Below are 15,141 nucleotides of genomic sequence, written 5' to 3'. Positions count from 1 at the left end.
AATAATTACCTTATTTATTTTTTTACCGTGCTATTTAGGAAAATGTTACTCTAAAAGTGGTTTCGATACACGGTTAGCATAATGCTTTGCAGATTTCTTCACTTTTTGGGGGACTTTGATAAGTGGGAGGACACCACGACCCGACATTGCACCGACAACCATAAACGTGTTGCAAAAGTTCTCCTCACACTCAAGCACCAACTTGCGTGAATTTTTTCCGTCATTAGTCGTGCAGTAAGCTCTTCGAACCTAATTAGTAACTTGTAGAGAAATTAGTGCTTTGTCATATGTCACCAATAACTAACTCTGATTCCTTGACAGAAAATTCAAATAATTCTTTTTGTAAACACGGGCGCGATTTTTTTCCTGTTTTTCGGTCAGCTGATGCACACGAGTTTTCTGACGAAGTCGTTTTTCAAAAATCTTAATTTCTCTTTTCACTCAATGCTTAGACACCCCAACCTACCGGGAAATTTCCTTTTGGGTCGATGGATTGCCTGTTGAGGTCAATAGGTCAATTTTCTTAAGCACGGTCGGAATTAACACTTTTTTTTGCCTTCTTGGATGGGGTGGTGGTTGTCCTTAGCTCAAAATTTCTCGCTTTTTACTTATATTTTTCAATACCCTATTGATTCTAGATTTCGAAAATGTTTTTCGTTCACTTTTAAGATGTTCTGTTATTAGGCTAGACGAGTACTTAAGTTTGCAACGAGTTTTTATGACTGCCTCACCTTCTGGGGGCTGTGGGGGAGGCATTTTTGAAAGTAGAGAGTCAAAATTTTGCACAACTCTTGACTAGGACAATATGCTCGTCTGTTCAAAATTTTGACCCGCTACGACAATCCGTTCCGGGGTTATTCAACGACAAATTCGTTATATCTTACGCGCCTGACCCTGTACGAGTATAGTATATACGATAATTAATATGATCAGGTGACTCATAGCACATTTAAATCGATCACATCTTGCATACATTGTCATTTATCGTAAAAACAAGAACCAGTTTTCTCACTGCATGCAATAATGTCTTTCAAAGCATTTTTTCGTATCCAGGCGAGGTCAGCGTTTTGGTTTTATTGCAGGTTCGGGTACATACGGTGGCGTTATTTGCGAGTGTCATCTCGTTTTAACGAGGTGATATAAAATATTAATATATTGTTGCACATTCGTGAGAGGCAGCTTGTCCATCATGGAAAGCCCGTCCGGCCGAAAATGGGGATAGTGAGGTACTTGTTTTACGTTGCGTTAAACACCCCAAGATTTACATATTCATATCATTTTTTTAGATAGGTCTTAGGCTCTGACATTCTTGCCCAATATTTAAAGTGCAAGGTTTCGTTACCATAAATGTTTATAGCCTAGCTTTTTCATACATGGATACAAATCAATCTAGAAAGGGTGCATGATTAGTATAAAAATTTATATTTGTGCAAATTACGTCAAAACTATGAAGCAAGTTTATGTATAAAGAACGTCCGGGAATGAATTGGAATGCACGCTCTAGCGAGTATATTGACAAATCAATAAACCCGCGAACTATAATAATTTAAATTTCTGAAAGCCCACTTCATTAGGGTCAATTTGGTATATCACTCTTAAATTTCAAAAATGGATAAGGGTAGAAGAAGCTTGTTTGAAAGGGAGCTGTTAGCAAAACGAGTGATGGAGTTCTACAACACGACAGCCAACCGAGACTCCAAGGTGACCTGGAACTTTTTTAAGCAGGAAGGAATTCCAAGTTCAAATGTGTATTCCTACATAAAAAAGTTCAAGGATTCCGAAAATGTGCAATTCAAGAAGCCAGCTGGTCGTCCGGCGAAGCTAGCGACCACTCGAGTGAAAAATAGAATTGAAAAAATTTTCAAAACCAAGCCATCAACGTCAGTAGCTGTAGCTGCCAGGAAAGTCAAAATTTCCAAAAGCTACCTGGGGGAAATTAAGGTCCATAAATTAGGAATCAAAGCAAGGACCAAAAAACCTGCACCAAATTACAAGCCCGTACAAGAAAGTCGGATCAAGGATTGCTGTCAAAAATTGTTGAAGAAAATGCGTGGAAAAGTAGTGATCCTGGATGACGAAACGTATGTTCCGGTTGACCCTTCAAATCTTCCAGGGCGTCATTTTTTTCATAGCTCGGATCCCTCTGAAGTGGCTTATGAAGAAAAAGTACGAAAAAAAGACAAATTTCCAAAGAAATATTGCATTTGGCAATGCATCTCCAGTCACGGACATGTATCAGACCCGGTAGTTCTCGAAGGGAATATCAATCAAGATATTTATCTGAAAAATTGCGTCAAGGCTGGATTGGAAGCATTTATTAATAGGTTTCACAAAAATGATAAAGTTTTGTTTTGGCCTGACCTCGCCACTTGTCACTATGCAAAGAAAGTGACCGAGTACCTCAGAAAGAAAAATATTGATTTCGTACCAAAAGATATCAACCCACCTAATGTACCCCAACTCCGCCCAATCGAAAAATTCTGGGCACGTTCTAAGTCAGTATACTCCCGGCTTCAAGATGTGCCTGACACCTTTCGAAAATTCAAAGGACGATGGAAGAAAATCACCTCGGAAGTGGCAAAAACTTCGGGAAAAAATTTAATGAAAAATCTTCGCAAGAAAATCGAACTAGTCGCCAACGGGGGTGTGGCGGCCTTAGCTATTAATTAAATTATGTAGGTACGTATTTGGTATTATACATATGCAAAAAGTTTAAAATTCCGATAACTCATTGTGATTTTATGACCACATTTTCAGACCATTCCCATTCATTCCCGGACGTTCTTTATGTCTTGAAAGTCTATACATCCGTAAAACCTCTGACGCCATGAATCAAGACCACGGCATGAACCTGAATCCAATCTGGTCTTCACTAATGTTACCTCTGATCAAGCGCCCCTAACAACGATACCGTTTTTTGAATAACAAAATAATTTATGATTAGTTTTGTGAGTGAAATCAATCGTGTTTTCTCGATTTCCAATATTGTCCCTGAAGATGATACTAGTGTGTATCGAAAGCTAGGAATAAATATCTGCATTATCACAACAACCAGGTCGTCCGATAAATCCAATACAATTTATGTATATTTCTACACACAGGTACACATATCAATGTATATATTTTATTACGTCGTAAAATTTAAATCATTTTTAACGAGTTGAAGGTCGTGACATCACATATTTTATTAACACGAGTTTTTAGCATTGGACTAAAAACTTGGGTGAAATGGTCAAAATTATCTGAAAATCTATCACAACTTATGACACAAGTATATTTCCAGGTTCAAATTTATTTTCGTTTTTCGAACACCACCTGAAATGGGTATGGCTTCAAGGCGAGGCCCGGTTTCAAATCTTGTCTCGGCGTGGGTTGTCCGACCGGGTTAGATATTTTGTATCGTTGCAGCAATGCGGTCAGTATCAAGAATGTGACAATATTGGCGTGCAATTCACCCGGACAATTTCTCTTCCCTGTTAAAAATTAAAAACTCAATTAACAATTCTATAATTTTTTAAAAAATCCTCATTTAAATACTTATTTTCTCATGACCCACCAAATGAGAAGGAAATCACACTCGACGCATTTTCTAGTTCGCCATGTTCACCAATAAATCGTTCCGGCCGAAAGACCTCAGGGTCGCCCCAAATTTTCTTATCTTCAAAATACAGACGCGTATCGACAAGGATAATTGTGCCCTATAATAAGTAGGCAAGTGAAAGCGCAGTCAGTGGCCTTTAGTCACTTCAAAAAATTTATGTTGCCATTTTTCATAACCGTCATTTTACGGAATTGTCAATTATGCAAATGTATTTGCATACATATATGAAATGGCTGGTTAAGTGAGTTTTATGCATACAAATTAGACAATATGACCAGTATGTAAAGTGGCCTAGGAGCAAGTCAGAATGTTGCATCAGAGAGTACAAAAAGTTAACTTGGTCCTAAATAATTGTCATAACTAAGATGCGATTACAAAAGAGAAACTTTTGGAAAATGTATTTATTCATATGGAAGAAAAATTGCCACTGAATTGAAACGCCGTAGTTTTGTAGTCCATGCGATTAGCTACTCAAATCAGAAAACCGGAAGTCGATATCTCGACTAGTTCCAAAATGAGAACAAAAAATCGGGAACAACTCGCAAAAAAGATTTGCCACTACAGCGAAAACGTGTGCGAGCGCGTCCGGATAATGGTTAATAGCCACTTCGAAAGAGAAAAAATTCATAATGGGGCAATTTGCAGAGTTTTAGATATGTATGAGGGGAGGAGGAATGCTGAATTCAAAAAATTAAAAAATCGTCCAGCTCGTGTAGCGACCCCCAAAGTGATACGTAGAGTTCAGAAAGAAAACAAAAATAACCTTGGGATATCAGATGGTAATTTGGGCTACAAATTGAAAATAGCAAAATTAAGTTTGTATGTCATTAAACCTACGAAGTTGGGGGTCAAATCCTATAAGGCGACACCTGCACCAAAGTACAACCAAGGTCAGCAAAAAAGAGCAAATCCCAACTCTCGGCAGATTGCTGAAAAACGAGTCAAGCAAAACATGCTCGTGATTCTGGTCATGGATGATGAGACCAAGTGCTCGATTGATCCAGATGAAGTCCCTGCGAGGAAGTACTACTCATGTACTAATAAGAAAACATGTAAAGAATCCTTCAAATACACGCCGAAGTCAAAATTCCCCACAAAGCACATAATCAGGCAAGGATTGGACTCATTGGGGGACGTCTCAAAGCCGTTCGTGACCACAGCCACCATGACCTCGGAGAGATATCTGAACGATTGTGTAAAGAAGATCTTGATCCCCTTTATCAATAATCGTAATGTACTTTTCTGACCGGACACAGCAACATGTCATTCTTCAAAAGTTGTTCTGGACTTGTTGCGGTCGAAAAAAATCGATTTTGTTGCAAAAAAGGAATATGCTCCCTACGTCCCTCGGGCATGACCAATTGAACGATTTTTGGCATTATGCAAGAGACAATATAGTCGTCGAACAAAACCAACCAAAAACTTGGTAAGATTCCGTCAAATTTGGACACACACCTCAAAAGTGGTAGCGAGAAAGAGTGGCAAAGCACTTCTGGGGACCGCGAGGCAAATAATTCGCCAGATAGGAAGGATGGGGGTCTATGGCCCGTATCAAGCAAAAAATTGAGTTGTAGAGACCTTGTTTATAACCCCTGAAAATTTCTTTGGAATTAATTAAGTTTTTCGGATTTTACTGGCATTTTTTCAAAAGTTTCTTTCTTTTGTAATCGCATCCTACCTTCTTAATTTTGTAATTCTTATACAAAAAATCCCAAAGAGCTCTCCGTGGTGCAAAATTTTGTGCAATTCTCGCATTTCGATGTGTCTCAAGGATGAACGCTTGGGTGTATGGCATACTAAAAAATACAAAAAATCAACATCCGCAACATTAATTTAGTAAGAATTCAACTACATTGTGGACCATTATCGAACCAAGAGAAATTTTATAAAGCAACCAGTGATAGAGGTTAATAATTCCTGGTGTGCTACGAGAATTAATTACAATTAAGTGCGATATACATATTTACCTTTTCCTGTCCTCAAAATTTATAACCCTGCCGTTGGGTGCGATATCCAATATTTCTTGGTAAATTTTCTCTTGTACTTCAGGAAATGTTATCAAATAGAGAACCGCAGACTCAAGGAATGAGCTGGTTGAATCCGAGCTAGTCAGTAGAAGGTCTTGGAAGGCGACTTGGAAATTTTCGCCTAAATATATTACAAGGTAAGCACACCATGAAGAAATTTATTTAACACTTTTTTCAGTAAGAATTTCATTTAAAACAGAAGTACTAATTTTACAATTGAATATCTCATCGTCCTTTCCACAATTTTGGACAAACGCTTCCAATAAGCTGGCAGGTTGGTGAGTAATCGGGGACGCCTTTAATTCTTGCCCCATTTCGTCAAACAGTCGCTAATTAATTAGGTCAAATTAAATTTACTCATTCATTTTTTGGTTAAATTGTAAATGAAATATGCATAATTTGGGATAGAAAAAGCATGCATAATTTAGAATCAGGGAATTTTGCGTAATTTGAAACGAAGGAATCACGCAAAATTTGGGATAGGAAAATTATGCATAATTTGAAATGAGGGAATCATCATGCATAATTTGTAACGCGAAAAATCGTGCATAATAATTTTTTGCAATAACAATAAGCTGTTTATGTACCTTTCCGATGGAATTGCACGTCTGGAAAAAGTCCGTTTGAACCTTGTGGCCTAACCAATTTGGGAAGACGAACCGCAAAAATGGGAACGCATTCACGAGACTTGGTCCAATAACGCCACTTTTTATGAAACGCTCTGCCTTCTCCGAAATCAGCTTAAGGTGTCCCTTATCATTTTCCGATAACCGACCAACGATCATGAGCCACACCGTGGTTTGGATGGGTTGATGAAAAAAGTAATCGACATTGACCTCGGTGCCTTGTTTCTCGTCAATTTTGGCAAACAATAAATCCGATGCTACCTGGAAATAGCTCGTGCAAAATTTGATTTTCTTTTGAAAATTTCCTAATTATTATGCTTACCTGGATATATCCCTCCATAGCTAAAGATTTCCCAAATCCGAATTCACGTAACGTTTTAAACGTCCAATTTCTCGTTTTTGTCCAAACGCTTCCGTGGGATGTTGCAATTCCAAGATTTCTGTGAAAACTTCTATCCGCAAACATTCCAGTGTTGTCACGTGCGAACGTGGCCTCGTTGGAGAGGACGGTTTGCATCGCTTCTTTCGAAGTTAGCACGACTAAAGGATAAATATTTATTAATCCTAAGTCTGATATTTTCCTTGTACGTACATATACTTAAATGCACTCTTAGAAATCCGGTATTAATATAATACCAAGCGGTATTCATATACATATGACTCTGGCATAGTGGTATTAATAAGTAATACTGCGTAGTAATACCTCGCCATTAAATTGTATCAAATCGATAGCAAATTATAATACATACTCCGGTATGATTTTAATACCAAGCGGTAACAACTTTGATGCACCAGATTTCTAACAGTGCACCTTGTAAAAATTCACTCATACTGAATTCAATCCATGACATGAATTTCATTACACCTAAAATTACTGAATTTTCAGAAATTTATCTTTAACGACATAAATTACCTGTCTTTTTAAAACCCATCCTTATTGAAAAAATTTCCCCATACTTTTCCCCCAATACGCCCAAAGTGTTCACCATGTTGTCTGATGCTCTCGCTAAATCAATTAAATTTCCCAAAATTGGTAAACCCCGTGGACCTGGATTGGATCAAAAATACAGATTTCTTAAAATTCATGAAACAAATCGTTACATTTTCTTACCAGAAATTTAATACCTGGTGGCTCATCGGAATGACAGTGTTTACCAAATAAATAATACGCCAGGACAGCCAGGCACAAGCCGAGGAGAGCAAATTCAAGCATTGTGTCAGCCTGAATGAAATGGATGAACTGAACTGTGAAAACAATTTTATGATGGAACTGCATATGTATGAACATCCAAATGTTATCTGGATGAAATCACCCCTGGATCAGGATTTGCTGGATGCAAGGACAAAACAGGTTTGGCAAAATGTGATTTTTTGCTCTTTGTTGACGGATGAGGTCCTACTCTAAGGATGTGTTCGCTTCACAAGGAATGCGTACATACTCTATTAGCAAAATTGTACTGAATGATTGCCGGAGTGCAAACCAATATGTAAATATGACTTAACCGGCACTGTAATAACGGGAATTACCATATAGTAATGAATTACATGTACTTAACGTTGTGGTAATGAAAATTTACCACTCCGAAACAAACTGTTACTAAATTTATAACAGTATATTTAGAGTGTGTATGTATATGACTTCACCACATTTTTAACAGCGTAGAACACATGCGATAATTAGTATGCAGACGAGGAAAGATGACCGATAGCACGTTCAAACCTATCACATCTTCTATGCATGGTCCTTCAGCATAATCCAGTCTTCTCACTGCACGGAAGAATGTTCTTCAAAATCTTTTGTATGTATGCAAGGTCAGGGTTTTCTTGTAAATATGCTTAGATCACTTAACCTGTTTCGTACTACTAATTTTTTATCATAATTTCCCTTCAGTACGATGTTGATTTCACCTGATTACAACCAAACCAAGTAAACTTTCAATGAGTTTCTAATTTTCGAGTTTTCTTTCAAGAACCATGAAAAATCCACTTTTTAACATTAGTTGGCATAGGAAAATTTCAGAAGAGAAATATTGAAAAAAATCCACCTGTTACTATCGAGTTTTCCACAAAATACCAAGCAAATACTCGTTTTTAAGAAATTTTGGGGTCAAGGTAATTTATATATGCGGTACACATATGTATTTGTGAACTTCGCCGTGAATAGAAAACAAAATACTAGACGAATATGTGTACATACTTTAATAGTCAATGGATGTAATTCCTCTACACGAATGCCGGAATGCGTGTATGTAGTTTGGCAGCCAAAAGGTTGCTTAAATTTAAATCTTTAACTTTATTTTATTTTATCTGAGGAACCCGTTTTCTTTAATTTCTAGTTGTTTATGTATTAATTCGTTAGACAAGGTCAGGATTTTCTTGACACTTCGGGTACTAATGCACCTTCGAATAGTACAAACTGTGTACATACATACTCGGACATATAGAAGTACATATGTAAGTGAGATGTACACATATGTATGTACATGTATACATACATAATATGTATATATACATATTATGTAAATATATGCATATCTACGCATATTTATGCTTATTATTGTTTACATATTTAGTACCTATATTGAATCAGAATCCTTATGTATATGGGTTTTGAACAGGTTGCAGGGCATGATTTTCTATCTATCTATATATAGCTTTATTTAAGCAAGTTTTTAACATTGGGCCAAAAAACAGGGTGAGATGATTGAAATTTTTCCGAAAATCCATCAAAACTTGTCTTGCAAATAAACATGTACAAATAATTATATTTTCGAATTTCGCTTTTCGAACACCACTTGAAATGGGTGTGGCTTCAAGGCGAGGCCTGGCTTCATATCCAATCTCGGTGTGGGTTGTCCAATTGGCTTGGATATTTTGTATCGTTGCAGCAATGCGGTCAGTATCAAGAATGTGACAATATTGGCGTGCAATTCACCGGGGCAGTTTCTCTTCCCTGCTCAAAATTAAGAGCCGGATTAATAATTCAAAAAGTTCAAAAAGTAGTCATGTACTTTTTTGGCTCACCAAATGAGAAAGAAATAACACTCGAGGCATTTTCTATTTCGCCATTTTCGCCAATAAATCGCTCCGGCCGGAAGACCTCTGGGTCACCCCAAATTTGCTTATTTTCACAATACAGGCGGGTATCGGCAACGATGATGGTGCCCTATAAAATAGCCAAGTGAAAGCGTAGTCAACGGCCTTTAGTCACTTTGCATAATTTCTGTTGCATAATTACCATTTTACATAATTGTCAATTATGCAATTTGTATTTGCATATCTGAAATAGTTATGTAGATAGTTATGTAAAATTAGTTTTATGCAATAAACAATGCCATTAGACTATGTCGTCATTATGCAAATGCACATTATGAAAAGTGACCTAGGGCCAAGTCAGCAGGCTGCATAAGAGAATAGAAAATATTAACTGATATAAATACCTTCTTAATTTTGTAATTCTTATACAAAAAATCCCACAGGACTCGCCGCGGTCCCAAATTTTGTGCAGTTCTGGCATTTCGATGTGTCTCGAGGATAAACGCTTGGGTGTACGGCATACTAAACGACAAAAAATTACAACATCATTACGCGTCAACATCAATTTATCACAAATTCAGCTATATACATACATTCGTCATAATTAAAAGTTATCGTGAAAAAGTTTCATGAACAGCACATATCTACTGATTCTCGCCGAAGTACAAATAGAGACTCGGACTATAAAATAGAAAGACCCTATAGTAATGAAATCAACATCGTACCCAAGAAATTCGATAAAAGCAGTCAGGAGTACTTATTTCGAAAGATGTAAATACTATCCTATCTTACACACCAGAATTAATTAAAATTAATTGCAATTCAGGTGCGATATTTACCGCTTCCTGTCTTCAAAATTAATAACTTTCCCGTTCGGTGCGACATCCAATATTTCTTTGTAAATTTTCTCTTGTATGTCAGGAAATGCTATGAAGTAGAGAACAACCGACTCGAGGAATGAGCTGGATGAGTCCGAGCTGCTCATTAGAAGGTCTTGGAAGACCACTTGGAAATTTTTGCCTACATACATTGAAAGGTAAAAAATCATAAAGAAATTTAATAATTTTGAATTTAATAATCTTACAATTGAATATCTCATCGTCCTTGCCACAATTTTGGACGAACGCTTCCAATAAGTTGGCAGGTTGGGAAGTGAGCGGTGACGCCTTTAATTTTTGCCCCATCTCGTCAAAAAGTTTCTAATTAAATAGTTCAAATTAGAATTATACAATTATTAAATTATTATTCAGAACTATTCAGTAACATCGTGCAATATTTGGAATGGGGGAATCATGCACAATTTGGAACAAGGTAATTGTATATACATAAATAATTTAAAATGAGGGAATCGTGCATAATTTACAATGAGGTAGTGGTGCATAATTTGTGATGTGGGTGGTAGATAATCATGTAAAATTTGGAATAAGGTAACTGCTCATAATTTGGAATGATGGAATCGTGCAAATTTAAAATAAAGCAATCATGCATAATTTTAGCTGAGAGAATCGACATAATTGAATTCAGGGAATCATGCATAATTTGGGATGAGGGAATCGTGCCCAAAGCTCAGGACTATTTTTCCCATTAATACCTTCCCGATTGAAGTACACGTCCGGAAAAAGTCCATCTGTACCTTGTGGCCTAACCAATTTGGAAAGACGAACCTCAAAAACGGAAACGCATTCACTAGGCTGGGTCCCAAAACGCTACTTTTTATGAAACGCTCCGTCGTCTCCGAAATAAGTGTAAGGTGTGCCTTATCATCTTCTGATATCCGACCCACGATCATGAGCCACATCGTGGTTAGGATCGGTTGATGAAAAAAGTAGTCAACATTTACCTCAGTGCCTAGCTTATCGTCAATTTTGGCAAACAATAAATCCAATGCGATCTGGAATTAATTCGGGGAAAATTTGATTTTCCGTCGAAAATTTCCTAATTATCGTTTTTACCTGGATATATCCTTCCATAGCTAAAGATTTCCCGAATCCGAATTCACGTAACATTTTAAAAGTCCAGTTTCTAGTTTTGCTCCAAACGCTTCCGTGGGATGTTATAATTCCAAGATTTTTATGGAAACTCCAATCAGAATACATTCCACTGTTGTCACGTGCGAGCGTTGCCTCATTGGTGAGGACGGTTTGCATCGCTTCTTTTGAAGTAAGCACGACTAGAGGATATGGAGTTATGGTGGTCATTTTAAGGCTGATACATAACATTTAAAATCAAATTTTAACCAGGAAAAGAAATTGTAACACAATTGTTACTTTTGATGAACAATTACCGAGATAATTGGTGGAAGTCAGTAGTGCAGTTAGTTATCGTTCGAACAAGTTAAAGATTAAAATTGCCCATTAACTTTCACGATAATTTTATTTGCTTCTAATAAGATTTCTAATAAGATATGTGTGTGTCCCTACGTATTAATTTTATAACCTTAAAAGTTATCCGGCAACGTCAGATAACGAGACTGGATAAGTGAGCCCTGAAATGGAACTCTTTCTCCCACGATTCCCATGTATTAAGAATAGGGTGAAAAATGAATAATGCATACAATTCATTCTTCGTTAATAAATAAATGGGTGAATAAATGTTCATTCAATCTTCATTCATTCAACAAAATTCATTCCGAATTTTTTTCCTCATTAGTCATGAACTCAGCGAATAATGAATGGACAATTTACTCACTTTCTATTCAGGTAAATGCTACGCTTACCCGTAAAATTATTAAATTTTCAAATATTCGTCTCCAACTAAATTACCTGTCCTTTTAAATCCCATCTTTACAGAAAAAATTTCTCCATACTTTTCCCCCAATACGCCCAAAGTTTTCGTAATGTTGTCCGATGCTCTCACTAAATCGATTAAATTTCCAAAAATTGGCAAACCCCGTGGACCTGGATTGGATTAATAATAAAGATTTAGCAGCAATTCGTGCAAAAATCGTCACATTCTTTACCTGGCGGCCCATCGGAATGATGGTCCTTTGCCAATAAATAATATGCCAGCATAGCCAGGCACACGCCAAGGAGAGCAAAGTCAAGCATTTTGTCACCTTGAAAGAATCTGATGAACTAAATTGTGAAACGTTGCACTTTTCTGAGAAAACTACACATTCGAAAGAAATCACCTCTGGATCAGTTTAGTGCAGAGACGAAACTGGTTTAGGAAAAAGTGATGCATTTGTCAGATAAGGCCCTGCATTAAAAATGTGCTTTTACTAAACTCTTAGAAAAATGATATTGCATCATTACTGACAGGAGTGAATATTTATGTGAATCTGCCTGCACTGGTAATACGGACTACACTGTTTAGTAGTATTATGACAATGAAATAAATATTTACCACAATCAAATTATTACCACATCAATACCAGTAAGAATGTATGTACATATATCTGTGTCTTTACAGATTTTTAACTGAAGGAATTTCGCATTTTTACTGTGGGGCACATAATTAATATGATGAGATGACTCATATATAGCACACTTAAATCGATCACATCCTTTATGGATTGTCTTTTAGCGTGATAACCAGAACTAGTATTCTCACTGAATATAAAAATGTTCCAGACATTTTTTTTTGCATCCAGGCGAGGTCAGGGTTTTGTTTGAGCGTCGGGTATATACGGTCGAGTTATTTGAGCGTGTCACCCCGTTTTAATATTTTGACGCATTCGCGAGAGACATAGTTAATTCATGATTCATCCGTATCGCCGAAAATAGGGATAGTGAGATTGATGCAAATGAGGTGCCAACTGCCAAGCCTACGGAAGAGGATAGTAGATAGGTTATTACCGACATGCTAGCCGAATATTTGAAGTGCAAGTATTCGTGATTATAAATATGTATTAGCTTTTTCATGCATGAATAAATATCAATCTAGAAATGGGTGTGTAATTGGTATAAAATTTATATTTGTGCAATTACCTCAAATCTATAAAGCAAGTTTATGCATAGATTTCTACACAGAAGTACATATACCTATATGTTTATATTTTATTGTTTAGTTATGTACATAGTTAAGAATCTTACCTTAAAATCGTTAAAACTTATAAGTTTTAATTAGGAGTGAGTTTATGTATGTATGTACGTATGTATGCATATTATGTATCAACTCATTAGGTTGACCATTTATGATTAATTACATATTCAAAAAGTCTTTATCATCTGGTTTACATTTTTCACTGATCGAGCGTAAGAATTTCTATTGAGTACATATAAATGTGCAACTGATTATGCTTTTCTTAACTAGTTTTTTACTACATACATATAATTAAAATTTAAAAATACATAGTAAATATATATGTACAAACCTGTGTACATTGAGTGTATTATTCAACGCGCATGAATAAAATAAGCTCATGCTTTCATAAATATTTAAATATGTACAGTTGCCTCCGGAAGCGTGTGGCCAATGTCCCATCATCTGCCCATGTTACATTGGCCCCTCCCTCTGCTACCCAACAATATTTATGTCCCCACATGTTCCCACAACTTAATGCATATATACATGATGCAAATATGTACGTACGTCAACAATAAATATGTACGCTATGCAAATTATTTCCTGTAATGCGAATCGGCTACGATATAGAGATGCAAGACTCCTCATGATCCAATAAGGCAATTCGCTCATTACTTTCTTCGTCGGGAGTTCGATTCAGAAAACTGTTTAAGAGGCGGACAAGTTATTAATTTATATTTCTAAAGAAGTTCTTTAGTAGCTCCATTTGTATGTTAAAAAGTTAGGTTTCTTGTTTACCGAAAGTAGAATCCCCTAGTGGCACCACGGTCACCCAAGAAATTCCCAACCTTACACTGAAAACATTGTACGAGGTGAATTATTTTGGTACATATTCTCAAACATATTTATATTAATGTATGTACATAGGACTCAATGTGTCATATGGCCAAAATAAGCACGTTTTTAATTATTTCTCGGCTATGGGAATTTATCTTAAAATTCTACAATACAAATTTGTAGATTTGTAGAGTGGGTCGTCAAAAAATATAAACTACAGATTTTGACAACGTTTGAAGGAGATTTAAAGTTAAAGAATCCTTCAGAAAAATTGGAACTCAACTGAACTCGCTGATCTTAATCGAAGAAAAGATCACTACCATTCAATTAATCCACTTACTGATAAATTTGTCGGCCAATGATTTTAACATAAATTCCAAAAGTCATGAAATGATTAAAAATGTGTAAATATGTATACATATTTACGTACGTTCACAATCCGTGTAATTTTTTGTCGAAACATGACAAACAGTAAGAAGACTAGGAGGAAACTGCTAATAATCCCAAGCGCGATAATCCAAGCCGCTAAGAATATCACAATTTTCTCAGATCATCAATTTAAAATGTAGTGTGGTTTAAATATTTCGCTAAAATGGAAAATTTTACAAAGAGAAAACCCCTAAATCTCCACTAGTTACAAGATCTGGGATTGAGATTTTTATTAATTATTTAAAAACTGGATGACAAAGTTCTAAAATGTTGAATTTCAAAGATAAAATTTCAGTCATAAACGGAAATTTAGGAATTTTTCCCATTGACAAATTTTCCATTGGAGCTTGACATTTAAACCACCCTGTAAATATCTACATATATTTTGTTTAGGGCTTACACTGTCCACTCATCTCGGTCGGTGGAGCAGTGGATGTTGGACCAACCGGTTGTGGCGTGATGGTCGTCGGGGGAGGTAAAGTCGTTGTCGAAGGTGTTGTTGGGGACGGGTCCGGCCTATCGCAGCTGTCAATGCCTTCTTCCACCTTAGATAGTAATGGATTTTTATTAATGTATGGTAATTTCCCAAACTGTGCATAAAATGGAATTTTGACTTCGG

At 36.3% G+C, this 15,141-nt stretch overlaps 2 protein-coding genes across 5 annotated transcripts; both read right to left on the bottom strand.

Moving 5' to 3' along the window:
- Window positions 1-3,086: 3,086 nt before the first annotated feature.
- On the bottom strand, window positions 3,087-7,531 carry LOC118432906 (farnesoate epoxidase-like). Of its 3 annotated transcripts, XM_022105788.2 has the most exons (10): window positions 7,380-7,531; window positions 7,168-7,302; window positions 6,577-6,794; window positions 6,216-6,515; window positions 5,843-5,957; window positions 5,569-5,749; window positions 5,280-5,397; window positions 3,557-3,698; window positions 3,316-3,473; window positions 3,087-3,250 (listed from the first exon to the last, which is right to left on the bottom strand). In XM_022105788.2, the coding sequence occupies exons 1-10, from the start codon at window positions 7,528-7,530 to the stop codon at window positions 3,239-3,241; spliced, it is 1,530 nt and encodes a 509-aa protein (XP_021961480.2). In that variant the 5' UTR covers window position 7,531; the 3' UTR covers window positions 3,087-3,238. The 3 variants fall into 3 exon arrangements, with proteins under 3 accessions (XP_021961480.2, XP_021961479.2, XP_035713843.1); XM_022105787.2 differs by having other exon boundaries at window positions 3,087-3,473; XM_035857950.1 differs by having other exon boundaries at window positions 3,087-3,473; window positions 7,366-7,515.
- A 1,031-nt stretch (window positions 7,532-8,562) lies between these two features.
- Window positions 8,563-12,585, bottom strand: LOC110857181 (farnesoate epoxidase). Of its 2 annotated transcripts, none has more exons than XM_022105786.2 (9): window positions 12,250-12,518; window positions 12,053-12,187; window positions 11,243-11,460; window positions 10,882-11,181; window positions 10,375-10,489; window positions 10,130-10,310; window positions 9,695-9,812; window positions 9,279-9,420; window positions 8,563-9,207 (listed from the first exon to the last, which is right to left on the bottom strand). In XM_022105786.2, the coding sequence occupies exons 1-9, from the start codon at window positions 12,335-12,337 to the stop codon at window positions 9,017-9,019; spliced, it is 1,488 nt and encodes a 495-aa protein (XP_021961478.1). In that variant the 5' UTR covers window positions 12,338-12,518; the 3' UTR covers window positions 8,563-9,016. The 2 variants fall into 2 exon arrangements, with proteins under 2 accessions (XP_021961478.1, XP_035713844.1); XM_035857951.1 differs by lacking the exon at window positions 8,563-9,207 and adding an exon at window positions 9,493-9,534 and having other exon boundaries at window positions 12,250-12,585.
- Between the last annotated feature and the right edge of the window lie 2,556 nt (window positions 12,586-15,141).

Source organism: Folsomia candida, unplaced genomic scaffold (genome assembly GCF_002217175.1).
Source record: "Folsomia candida strain VU population unplaced genomic scaffold, ASM221717v1 Fcan01_Sc018, whole genome shotgun sequence".
In the NCBI taxonomy this organism is placed as follows: Eukaryota; Metazoa; Arthropoda; class Collembola; order Entomobryomorpha; family Isotomidae; genus Folsomia; species Folsomia candida.
This window is presented reverse-complemented; position numbering and strand designations above follow the sequence as displayed.

Excerpts from the sequence above, each read along its gene's own strand:
- LOC118432906 (XM_022105787.2), bottom strand. The coding sequence starts at position 7,530 with ATGCAGTTCCATCATAAAATTGTTTTCACAGTTCAGTTCATCCATTTC. Across the intron at positions 5,958-6,215 it reads CGTGCAATTCCATCGGAAAG|CGACTGTTTGACGAAATGGG; the intron begins GTACATAAACAG and ends CTAATTAATTAG. Across the intron at positions 3,699-5,279 it reads AGAATTACAAAATTAAGAAG|GGCACAATTATCCTTGTCGA; the intron begins GTAGGATGCGAT and ends TACTTATTATAG.
- LOC110857181 (XM_022105786.2), bottom strand. The coding sequence starts at position 12,337 with ATGCTTGACTTTGCTCTCCTTGGCGTGTGCCTGGCTATGCTGGCATAT. Across the intron at positions 11,182-11,242 it reads CTATGGAAGGATATATCCAG|ATCGCATTGGATTTATTGTT; the intron begins GTAAAAACGATA and ends AATTAATTCCAG. Across the intron at positions 9,208-9,278 it reads TGTTATTTCTTTCTCATTTG|GGAAGAGAAACTGCCCCGGT; the intron begins GTGAGCCAAAAA and ends AATTTTGAGCAG.